The 13,304-nt window shown below is 41.1% G+C and overlaps 1 protein-coding gene across 2 annotated transcripts in view; it reads right to left on the bottom strand.

Moving 5' to 3' along the window:
* ippk (inositol 1,3,4,5,6-pentakisphosphate 2-kinase) overlaps positions 1–13,304 on the bottom strand; it is a 99,396-nt gene that overhangs the window by 60,731 nt on the left and 25,361 nt on the right. For both annotated transcript variants that reach the window (XM_067998619.1, XM_067998618.1), the window contains exon 2: positions 2,115–2,171. In XM_067998619.1, the coding sequence (XP_067854720.1) occupies positions 2,115–2,171 (57 nt within the window). The remainder of the gene's footprint in view (positions 1–2,114; positions 2,172–13,304) is intronic.

The following is a 13,304-nucleotide window of genomic DNA, read 5'->3' as shown; positions in this document are numbered from 1 at the left end:
TTTTTAGCATTTTATTCAAATTCCAAATGTTCTCTACCATGCCTTTTGGTGCAGCTGTTAATCAGTTTTCTCTCAGTGCGGTTCCTATTTAAAATGCAAGTTCTATTTTCCACATACAAAAATAGTAAACCCATGATTAAGGTGCAATAATGAGCATCACTTTTAGATATATTTAGCACATTACATCAATATGATGTGAGAAATTACATGCAATCCAACATGCTTTAAAGGTTGTGCCAATTTGCTTTTTTTGTGTACTACTCTTCATTCTTTGTTTCAAATTGCTCCACCAATGACAGACTGCTAATCGCTAGTAGTTCACTCGAGTGTTATATAGCACAAGTTGCCCTCTCCAGACACAATTTAAGTTTCTAGAGTAGGTATAAAACTAGATTTGTGTCATCTGAACAATAACTAGGTTGAATCCATTAACCAACAAATTTTGGGTTTATAAACAAGAATTTTATATTTGTAACAGATACAAGTGCTCATTTTAACTATTTATTAACCTACTGCATTTTTCTGTTGAAATTCTGTATTTATTATGTAAATTGGCTGTTCTCACAGGAAAAGAGATGGTTGAGAGGTGATATGATTGCTGTTTTTAGGATTCTAAAAAGGGATTGGACAATGTAGACCATGATGAGCTGCTTCACCTTATCCAGAGCCGTAAAATCAGAGGACACAGCCTGCGCTTGAAGGAAGATAATTTAAAACTAACCTGTGGATACATTATTTCAGTAAGTGGTAAATCTACAGAACAGGCTCCCCTAAGGAGATGGTGGAAGCAGCTAGTGTTGATTCATTCACATGCAAATTAGATTTCTTTCAAAAAATATTTTGAGATACAGTGTATGAGTAATTTGAGACATGACATATGGTGAGTGTGGCATCCTTGGGAAGAACAGGTGACTTGGGACCTATGGTTCCCAAACCTTTCCACCACTGGGGGTTTTCCTCACCACATGTTTGGGCCTGTTGCAGATACGGATTGACTGTAATTAGTCAACAACTCCATTATTGTTGTGTCATTTGACTACCAGGATAGAACAAAGCAAACTAGGTGGACCTTGGTCTTCTTTCATCTAGCAATTCCTATGTTCTTATTAATTTCTGTTTTTAGAGAAATCTTTTGATTTGGTGGCAATCATTTCAGCTGTAACCAATAGAAAGCAAAGGAGCATTGGTTACAGTAAATAAAGTAGAAAAAGTCTGCTACATAGCTTACATTTCTTAAAATGTCTAAACATAGGGAAGCCATCTAAGCATTGGTATGATTAACAGCGTCAAAATGGAAATTTTAAAATAGGGAATGTATGCACAGGAGTTTAATGTAAATGGAGCCTGAAAAAAAAATCAAAGGCCTGAAGAGAACAATTGACTATTTTCTCCCAGACTCTATTCTTCCATATCTCAACCTCCATCTAATCTACCTTTTTTCTCCCACTTCCCACTCAGTAATTTACCTAGCCAGATTATATCCCCCAGTTCAATAATGGTTTCAGATGCTTCCCTTATGGCTCAATAGGTAAATGAACCATGGTGGTTAATTTCTGCTGGTGGATTGGTGATGGCTTAAGTTTCTAAGCACATATTGAACAGAAATAATTTTAAAAACATAGGAAGCATAATTCGCAACAGAATAAAATTGAACTGTGAATGAGTAGGCAGCACAATATGAATTGCACCAAATGAAAAAAACAGTAGGTAAAACTGAACTGCTGCTTAAGTTTATTATGCCAGCCAATTAATACACAACGTGAAATTTGTTTATAACTCATGATGAACACATTACTTTGACTGGAAATTAATGCTGGGGAATTAATTTTTTTCTGAACAAAGATTCTTATATTATTTCTTTTGAACTATTCTTCAGCAGTATGTAATCATTACGAGAATACAAAATTATTTTCCAGGAGCAAATTCTTGCTTGAAAAACATTTGTAATGCAAAGTCTGTGGGGGGTGAAGTTTCCAGAATATTTCATTTTATTGGCAACTCTATTTTACCAAGAAGATCTAAACAAGTTACATTTTTAATAATATTATTTTTGTTGACAAAATTATGTTTTTCCTGCATGCAAACTGCTTTAATAGTAACAGAAATTATACTACCTTGTTTGGCTGTGCAAGTTCAATGGGAAACTTCAGGAAACGCAGTACTTGGCAATGCTGCAAAAAAAAAATGAGTCTGAAGTAATCATTTCTATTTATATTTCTACCTACTTCATCAAGTACGCACACAAGTAGGAAGAACATATATTTATTACATATGGTGCTACAAGACTAATAACCACCAACTCCAGCTGATCTACTCTAATTCATGGAACTACTCGAAGAGAAAGAAGACATCACCCTTAAGTGACTTCCTCCAACCTTCTTCAAAAGGAGATTGTTCAATCACCAAGTTCATCAAACATCTGTTCATTATACAGAACTGAGGGGGAGAGACCATTTCCTGTTGAGTATTAATAGGAAAGGGAGAATTTCACCCAGAACCTTTAGTGATTTTCCTAAAATTTGATTTTTAAATAAACTGTCTAGCTTGAACAATCCATTTCTTAAAAAAATTTAACAGTATTTATTTTATTGCAATAGTACTGCGCTGGAATCAGGCGTCCAGCTAGCCTGCCTATATCATTATGCATTCAGCATACCACAGTAGCATGCATTTTTAATCAGTATGATGATTTATGAAGACGCCACCCATGAAAAATATTAAACATTCCAATGATGCTTTGTTTACATTAAAATAGGCCAAAACAAAAATGTACAGTTCCTTTAAGTTACAAATTGTTTCAGTGTCATGTTTAATCAAATGTTAAGTGCCAAAATCAACTTTATTCAAAAATCTTGTTTAAAAAAAGAGGGCAATGCGTTATATGCGGAGAATGCATAGCTCCCCAATGACATGGTTCATAAAGACAGCATATACCAGCCACACAAACCAGAAGATCCCAGATTCATTACCCAGCTTGTGCAGTGTTAGCTGGTCTCAGTGAGGGTGATTGCAGTATGTTGTAGTTGGCCTCAAAGCCCCTGTGCCAGGACAGGGATTGGGGTGGAAATTCAACCAGGTGTCCTGATTGTTATCGCACAACCTTGCTGTTAAGTGCCTATGTATGCTAAGTGAGAACAGGATCACGCCTAAGTAAGATCCCCCCCAGGATGAGGCATTGTAGTCAGGAGAGCAAGAGAAAAAATTCTTGAAATACAATACTTCACTTCGTGATTTCCGTGCGAATAGGAGCAGGTACCCTTGACTCTGCTTTTTCCTCGTCCCAAGCTTCTACAGCCACCTCACTATGCGCCTACTACCTCAGCAGAAACCAAGGATCAACTGTGACCTAAATGGTGAGTGCCACATAACATTAATTTACTCACTGAGCCCCCAATGAAACAGCATGTGCACGGACTTCACAAAGTCATTTTGTGCCACTTTTCACTGGAGAGATTAACGACCGCACAATCTACAAGTGATTCACATTAGTCATCCACACTAAGTTATACACCCCTACTGTATTCTATTAATGCAAAAATAAACCATTTGACTTTTTTTGTTCAGAACTTCTGCAGTTAAAAATGCATCAAGAGGCATGATTTCAACCAATGACACACACACACCTAAAATTATCTACTGCCCACATGTCAACAGTTTGAGCATCAACTCTGATATATCAATAAAACATCACAATGACCAGATCATCTGTAGTACAAAATCTGTTTTGAGTCTGCTTAATGTATTTCCACCCTCCATTATCAGTCTAAGACATTTAGGTATGCAAAGAGACATAATTACAATAATTCATTCTGGAACTATACAAAACAAAAACATTTACATGATGTCAAAGCTTTCCAGGATCCAGCCACAGAAATAATCAAATGTCATAGGACTGCTTGTTGCTAGACAAATCAGTTGAAGCCTAAAACAAAAGGGCAAACCTTATTTTCCAATTACTAGTATGGCTTTTCATCTTCAGTGTGTACAAGTAGTTTTCTTCAGTGGACAGTGTAATAAATTGGACAGCCAGGTGGTGAAGGATAGAATACTAGAGCCAAGTCTTCAGTTGCTTCCAAGCCTTTATTCATGGAGATCAACATTACCCACTCCAGCTGTGGCTCAGTTGGTGGCACTCTCGAGTCAGAAGGTTGTGGGTTCAAGTCCCACTTCAGAGACTTGAGCACAAAATGTAGGCTGACACTGCAGTGCAGTACTGAGTGAGTGCTGCATTGTTGGAGGTGCCACCTTTTGGATGAGATGTTAAACCAAGGCCCCATCTATCCCTCAGGTGGACGTAAAAGGTCCCAAGGCACTATTTAGAAGAGCAGGGGGGTTATCCCTGGTGTCCTGTCCCTCAACCAACACCACCAAAACAGATTCTCTCATCATTATCAAATTGCTGTTTGTGGGAGCTTACTGTGCGCAAATTGGCTGCCATGTTTCCTACATTACAACAGTGACTACACTTCAAAAATACTTCAATGGCTCTAAAGCACTTTGGCACATCCTGAGGTCATGAATAGGCTATATAAATACAAGTCTTTTCTTTCACTCCACACCCTAGATAAGCTCTCATATAAATGGATTAAAGAGTCCCCAATTGATCAGTACCACCTGAATACAATTAACACTAATTGATATATATCATGTGGATACAATTAACAGACAGCAATTTATGGTTTGATAGTGAGCAAGCAATGAAGAAAACAATTTTACACAAAACCAAATTTTAATTGTAAGGATCACACACACACAGTCATCTTTGGAAGCTGTTCTAAAACTTCAGTGTAGCAGACTGCCAGTTTGGCTCAGTGGTGGCACTCTCACCTCAGCCACTGGGTTGTGGGTTTAAACCCCCACTCCAGGACTTCAAAATAATCTAGGCTTACACTTCAGTGCAGCACTAAATGCTGCATTGGTCAGAGGTGCATTTTTCCACCTGCCTACTCAGGTGGATGTAAAAGATCCATGGCAGCATTCGAAGAGGAATAAAGAGCTCTCCCTGTCCCCCAGCCAACAGTTATCTCAATAAATAACATCAAAACAGGTAGCTTTGGCACTTGTCACGTTGCTGTCTGTGGGATCTTTGTGCACAAAAACCATAGTGCCCATATTTCAAAAATAATTCTCTGGATATGAAGTACCTTGTGACATCCTGTGGATATGGCAGGCTCTGTGTAAATGGAATTTCCCCTCTATATTTCCATCCACCTCAATCCCTTCTGCCCTTACAGTATTGACTCATGATGGGATAGAGTTTCACAGGTTGTGGCCCTCTGATAATTTACCCAGTCATTTTTTGTGTGAAAACATGGACAGCAACCTGGAATATTCAATCAGGATAAACAGGTGAAGGGGCTTCAAAGCCAAGCCCAACCCCATCTTCAACCAAAAAAGTGCACACAGGCAGCTTGGGTAAGCAAATAGTTTGAGCAGCATAAGCATGCAGATCATCAAAAAAAGCGATCAGTAACTTAGGGAGATGGCAGAAACCAAGGAAGGATGGTCAAGATGCTGAGACAAAAGGGTGTAAGCATAAACCCAGCAACTATAGGCCAGGCTGTTTAACCTTGGTGGTGGGGAAACTTTTAGAAACAATAATCCAGGACAGAATTAACGGTCACTTGGACGAGTGTGGATTGATCAGGGAAAACCAGCATGGATTTGTTAAAGACAAATCTTGTTTAACTAACTTGATAATGTTTTTTTCATGAGGTAATAGAGGTAGATGAGGGCAATGCAGTTGATGTGGTGTATATGGACTTTCAAATGGCGTTTGATAAAGTACCGCATGGTAGGCTTGTCATCAAGATTGCGGAGCATGGAATAAAGGGGGCAGCAGCAACATGAATACATAAATTGGCTAAGTGACAGAAAGGAGAGTAGTGGTGAATGGTTGTTTTTCAGACTGGAGGGAGGTGTACAGTGGTGTTCCCCAGGGGTTGGTTCTGGGACCACTGCTTTTCTTGATATATATTAATGACTTGGACTTGGGTGTAGAGGGTACAATTTCCAAATTTGCAGATGGCACAAAACTTGGAAGGGTAGTAAACAGTGAGGAGGATAGTGATAGACTTCCAGAGGATATAGGCAGGCTGGTGAAATGGGCGGACATGTGACAGATGAAATTTAACGCAGAAAAATGCAAAATGATACATTTCGGTAGGAAGAATGAGGAGAGGCAATATAAGCTAGAGGGCACATTTCTAAAAGGGTACAGGATCAGAGAGATCTGGAGGTATATGTGCACAAATCGTTGAAGGTTGCAGGGCAGGTTGAGAAAGCGGTTAAAAAAGCATATGGGATCCTGGGCTTTATAAATAGAAGCATAGAGTACAAAAGCAAGGAAGTCATGGTGAACCTTTATAAAAACTGGTTCGGCCACAACTGGAGTATTGCTTCCAGTTCTGGGCACCACACTTTAGGAAAGATGCAAAGGCCTTAGAAAGGGTGCAGAAGAGATTTACTAGAATAATTCCAGGGATGAAGTTCTTCAGTTACGTGGATAGACTGGAGAAGCTGCGGTTGTTCTCCTTGGAACAGAGAAGGTTGAGAGGAGATTTGATAGAGGTATTCAAAATTATAAAGGGTATTGAAAGAGTAGCTAGAGAGAAACTGTTCCCATTAGCAGAAGGGTCAAGAACTAGAGGGCATAGATTTAAGGTGATTGGCAAAAGAACCAAAAGGTGACATGAGGAAAAACTTTTTTTATATATATATATATATATATATATATATATATATAAACACAGCGAGTGGTTAGGATTAAAATGCACTGCTTGAGGGGGTGGTGAAGGCAGATTCAATCATGGCCTTCAAAAGGGAACTGGATAAGTACTTGAAAGTAAAAAATTTGCAGGGCTATGGGGACAGGGCAGGGAGTGGGACTAGCTGGATTGCTCTTGCACAGAGTCGGCACAGACTCGATGGGCCGAATGGCCTCCTTCCATGCTGTAACCTTTCTATGATTCTATGACAAGACGACAAAATAATTTGCATTTATACAGTGCCTTTAATGTAATAGTCCCAAGGCACTTCACATATCAAAACGGACAACAAGCTGTAATATAGATGATCAAAAAGATAGGGTTTTTAAAAAGCGAAGAGAAAAGTAGCAAGACAAAGAGGTTTAGATTGAGAATTCCAGCAAATAGGGCCATAGTGGCTGAAGTTTTTGCTGCTAATGGACGAGCACAGGGGAAACACACAAAGGAGTCAACAGTCAGAGGGTCCAAGCATCGGCTGGGACATAAGTCAGTGTAAGAGGACTTGTAAATGAAGACAAGAATTTTTAATTCAGTGTATTGGAGGATGACAAGGACAGGGGTAACGAGTGGGTCAGACCTGGCGCAGGTGGCGAATTTTGGACTGGTCAAAATCTGTAAAGTGGAGCTTGGAAAATTAATGGAAAAGCTTGGAAGATATTAATTTTTTTTTACTACCTTCTCAGATTATTGATCACCTGGAAATTGGTTAACAAGTCAAGAGCAAGACACTAAAGCAACATTCAGTGTAGAATGTAAGTGCTGCACCCACCAACAAAACAGAAAGCATATAGAAAGGAAACCAAACATGTCCAAAAACATTGGCAGAACTAGAGGACATACTTTAAATTAATCAACCTCAAAAGAGACTTGGAAAAAGTTGGCTCTTTTCTGAACATTTCAGCCCATTGTCTGTGCCAGCTCTTTGAAGAACTATCCAATTAGTCCCACTCTCCTGCTCTTTCCCCATAGCCCTGCAAATTTCTCCTTTTCAAGTGAATAGCCAATTCCCTTATGAAAGTTACTACTGAATTTGCTTGCACCACCCTTTCAGGCAGTGCATTTCAGATCATAACTCACGGCTTTAAAAAATTCTCATCTCCCCCTAGCTTTTTTGCCAATTACCTTCAATCTGTGTCCCCTGGTTACTGACCCGCCTGCCAGTAGAAACAGTTTCTCCCTATCGACTCTCAAAAACCTCAATTTTCAACACCTCTATTAAACCTCCCCTCAACCTTCTCTGCTCCAAGAACAATCCGAGTTTCACCAGTCTCTCCACATAACTGAAGTCCCTCGTCTCTGGTACCATTCTGGTAAATCTCCTCTGCACCCTCTCCAAGGCCTTGACATCCTTCCTAAAGTAAAATGCCCAGAATTTGACAGTACTCCAGCTGGGGCATAACCAGTGGTTTATAAAGGCTTAACATAACTTCCTTGTTTTTGTACCGTATGCCTCCATTTATAAAGCCACGGATCCCATCTGCTTTTTTTAATAGCCTTATCAACTTGTCCTGCCACCTTCAAAAATTTGTGTACGTGAACCCCCAGGTCTCTGTTCCTGCACCCCCTTTAAAATTGCACCATTTAATATATAATTTTTCCTTGCAACATCACTTCACTGCATTAAACTTAATCTGCCACATGTCTGCTCATTTCACCAGTCTGTCTGTATTCTCCTGAAGTCTGCTACTATCCTCCACAATGTTTACTACATTTCCAAGCATAGTGTCATCTGCAAACTTTGAAATTATGCTCCCTATACCCAAGTCCAGGTCATTAATATATATCAAAAAGAGCAGTGGTCCTAATACCGACACATGGGGACACCCTGTATATTTCCCTCCACTTTCTGTCCCTTAGCCAATTTTGTATCCACGCTGCCATTGTCTCTTTAATCCATGGGCTTCAATTATGTTGACAAGTCTATTATGTGGCACTTCAAATGCCTTCTGAAAATCCATATACACAATAATTGCACTACCTTCATCAACCCCCCCTGATTTCATTGAAGAACTCAATCAAGTTTGTCAGACACGATTTGCTCTTAACAAATCCAATGAATTGCAGGCGCAAATTCAACTTGGAGGGTATGCCATGGTAGCCATTACTGAGACATGGCTGGTCAGGACTGGGAATTGAATATACCAAGATATAAGTCTAGATATAGGAAGGGTAGGGAAACTGGTAGAGGGGGAGTAGTTTCAGTGATTAAGGATGAAATTACTTCAATGATAAGAAGATATAGAGAGGTAAGCAGGCAGTGGAAACTTTATGGGTAGAATTAATAGAAAAGGTTTTAAGACTGTAGTGGGAGTTGTGAATAGGCCCCCTGGTAGCAGCTGTGAAGTGGCAGAATGTATAAATGCAGAGATTAAACAAACATGCAGCAATGGCAGAGTGGTTTTAATGGGGGATTTTAAACTTTCATATTGATTGGGATAAGCAGACGAGCCCATGTCAGGAAGGTAGTGAATTTGAATGTGGTCAGCTTTCTGCAACACTATGTCCTCGAACCAGCAAAGGGGCAGGCCTTACTAGATTTAATAATGAGGAATGAGCCAGATTTAGTTAACAGCCTAACTGTGCACGAACATTTATCAAATAGTGATCATAATATGATCGAGTTCAACACTGTGTTTGAAAGGGAGAAAACAGTATCAGCTACTAAGATTCTAAATTTAGGTCAGGCCAACTTCAACAGGATGAGATTGTCCACAGTAAACTGGGCAAATCTGTAAATGGGTAAAAGAACAGATGATCAGTGGGAAGTGTTCAAAAAAGAATTTAATGTGATACAGAACTAGATTATACCCCCAAGGGGCAAAAGCTCTACTTGCCAAAAAAAAAAGCCAAGAGGTAGGGGATGACATAAAACAAAGAAAAAGCATACAAAAATGCAAAAAATAGCAGAGATCCTGACAACTGGGAGAGATACAAAGAACAGCAAGGTGTGACAAAACAGATACTAAGAGCTACAAAAAGGGAATATGAAAAGAAACTTGCAAGGGATATCAAAATCAACACAAAAAATGTTTACAATTATATTAGGGAAAAAGAGGGTGGGGCAAGAGCAATGTGGGCCCCTTAAAAACTGATAATGGTGATATTGTAAATGAAAATAAGCAAATGGCAGACATGTTAAATTACTTTGTGTCAGTATTTACAGTAGAGGAAGAGGATAGCATGCTGGACACCCTAAAGAAACTAATTTTGAATCAGGAACAGGGACTCACCATAATTAACGTAAGCAAATTAACAGTAATGAAGAAAATAATGGCACTAAAGAGCGACAAATTCCTAGGACCAGATGGTTTCCATCCCAAGGTTTTAAAGGAAGTAGGTGAGAACATTGCAGGAGCCCTAAGTGGAGGTCCAAAGAGAAGTAGGGGTCCATGTACATAGATTAAAATGTCATGGAGAGGTACAGAAAATAATCAAAAAGGCTAATGGAATGCTGGCCTTTATATCTAGAGGACCAGAATACAAGGGGGTAGAAGTTATGCTCCAGCTATACAAAGCCCTGGTTAGATCACAACTGAAGTACTGTGTTCAGTTCTCGGCACCGCACCTTAGGACGGATCTTTTGGCCTTTGAAGGAGTGCCTCATACATTTATTAGAATGATACCTGGACTCCAAGGGTTAAATTACGAGGAGAGATTACACAAGCTAGGGTTGTATTCCCTGGAATTTAGAAGATTAAAGGGTGATTTGATCAAAGTTTTCAAGATATTAAGGGGAACTGATGGTTTCTCTCTATCTGCCCTATTTCCAATGGCTGGGGAGTCCAGGACAAGGGACACAGCTGAAAAATCAGAGCCAGGGCTTTCAAGACTGAAGTTAGGAAACACTTCCTCATGCAAAGGGTGGTAGAAATTTGGAACGCTCTTCCGCAAACAGCAGTTGATGCTAGCTCGATTGTTTGTTTTAAATCTGAGATTGCTAGATTTTTGTTAATTAAAGGATATGGGACTATGTCGGGTATATGGAGTAAGGTCACAGATCAGCCATGATCTCGCTGAATGACAGAATAGGCTCAAAGGGCGAAATGGTCTACTCCTGTTCCTATGTTCCATATTTTTCCAAGTGACAATTAATTTTGTCCTGGTTTATGGTCTCTGGGAAGTTTCTCCACTACCGACATTAGGCTGACTGGCCTGTAGTGACCTGGTTCATATCCCTCCCTTTTTTTGAACAGGGGTATAACATTTGAAATCTCCAACCCTCTGACAAGGAGGATTGTGGCCAAACCTTTACTTCCCTCAGCAACCTAGGATGCATCCCATCTGGACTGGGTGAATTTTCTACTTTGAATGCCGACAACCGTTTAAGTACTTACTCTATTTTTAATCCTATTCAATTGATCTACCCCTCCTCCTTTACTGTGACACTGGCAGCATCCTCTTTTTTTTGTGAAGACTTAATTTAGTACCTCAGCCATGCCCTCTGCCTCCACAAGATGATTTCCTTTTTGGTCCCTACTCAGCCCCACCCTTTCTTCAACTATCCTTTCACTCTTCGAATTGATAATTTATGTTACCCACTCATCTTTTCTCATGGTCTCTCTGCCCCTCTTATTTCCTTTTTCACTTCTCCTCTGTATTATGAACCAGACATTTATCATAAGCCTCCTTTTTCTGTTTCATTTTAATCCCAATTTCCTTAGGCATCCAGGGAGCTTTAGCTTTGGATGCTCTTCCTTTCTCCCTCACAGGGAGAGAGGAAGAGCATCCAAAGGTAGAGCTCCCTTGTGCCTAGTCTGTACCCGAACTATCTCATCCTTGAAGGTTTTCCATCGCTCATTTTAATACATTATATGGATTATATATAGATTTAACCTGGTGACATTACTTCCACATTTGCTAGGGGAGGGAAAGATACAAAATTACACTCCTTAGCTTTGGGCAGGCACATTTGCAACCATCTTCAGCCAGAAGTGCCGAGTGGATGATCCATCTAGGCCTCCTCCCAATATCCCCACCATCACAGAAGCCATTCTTCAGCCAATTCGATTCACTCCACGTGATATCAAGAAACGGCTGATTGCACTGGATACAGCAAAGGTTATGGGCCCCAACAACATCCCGGCTGTAGTGAAGACTTGTGCTCCAGAACTAGCTGCGCCTCTAGCCAAGCTGTTCCAGTACAGCTGCAACACTGGCATCTACCCGACAATGTGGAAAATTGCCCAGGTATGTCCTGTCCACAAAATGCAGGACAAATCCAATCCAGCCAATTACCGCCCCATCAGTCTACTCTAATCATCAAAGTGATGGAAGGTGTCGTCGACAGTGCTATCAAGCAGCACTTACTCACCAATGCTCAGTTTGGGTTCCGCCAGGACCACTTGGCTCCAGACCTCATCACAGCCTTGGTCCAAACATGGACAAAAGAGCTGAATTCCAGAGGTGCGGTGAGAGTGACTGCCCTTGACATCAAGGCAGCATTTGACCAAGTGTGGCACCAAGGAGCCCTAGTAAAATTGAAGTCAATGGGAATCGGGGGAAAACTCTCCAGTGGCTGGAGCCATACCAAGCACAAAGGAAGATGGTAGTGGTTGTTGGAGGCCAATCATCTCAGCCCCAGGACATTGCTGCAGGAGTTCTCAAGGCAGTGTCCTAGGCCCAACCATCTTCAGCTGCTTCATCAATGACCTTCCCTCCATCATAAGGTCAGAAATGGGGATGTTCGCTGATGACTGCACAGTGTTCAGTTCCATTCGCAACCCCTCAAATAACGAAGCAGTCCAAGTCCGCATGCAGCAAGACCTGGACAACATCCAGGCTTGGGCTCATAAGTGGCAAGTAACATTTGCGCCAGATAAGTGCCAGGCAATCACCATCTCCAACAAGAGAGTCTAACCACCTCCCCTTGACATTCAATGGCATTACCATCACCGAATCCCCCGCCATCAACATCCTGGGGGTCACCATTGACCAGAAACTTAACTGGACCAGCCATATAAATACTGTGGCTACAAGAGCAGGTCAGAGGCTGGGTATTCTGCGGCGAGTGACTCACCTCCTGACTCCCCAAAGCCTTTCCACCATCTACAAGTACACAAGTCAGGAGTGTGATGGAATACTCTCCACTTGCTTGGATGAGTGCAGCTCCAACAACACTCAAGAAGCTCGACACCATCCAGGAAAAAGCAGCCCGCTTGATTGGCACCCCTTCCACCACCCTAAACATTCACTCCCTTCACCACCGGCGCACAGTGGCTGCAGGATGCAGGATGCACTGCAGCAAATCGCCAAGGCTTCTTCAACATCACCTCCCAAACCCGTGACCTCTACCACCTAGAAGGACAAGAGCAGCAGGTACATGGGAACAACACCACCTGCATGTTCCCCTCCAAGTCACACACCATCCCGAATTGGAAATATATCGCCGTTCCTTCATCGTCGCTGGGTCAAAATCCTGGAACTCCCTTCCTAACAGCACTGTGGGAGAACCGTCACCACACGGACTGCAGCGGTTCAAGGCGGCGGCTCACCACCACCTTCTCAAGGGCAATTAGGGATAGGCAATAAATGCTGGCC

Source organism: Heptranchias perlo, chromosome 17 (assembly GCF_035084215.1).
Source record: "Heptranchias perlo isolate sHepPer1 chromosome 17, sHepPer1.hap1, whole genome shotgun sequence".
NCBI lineage: Eukaryota > Metazoa > Chordata > Chondrichthyes > Hexanchiformes > Hexanchidae > Heptranchias > Heptranchias perlo.
The sequence above is the reverse complement of the archived record's forward strand: the minus strand, read 5'-3'. Positions and strand labels throughout refer to the sequence as shown.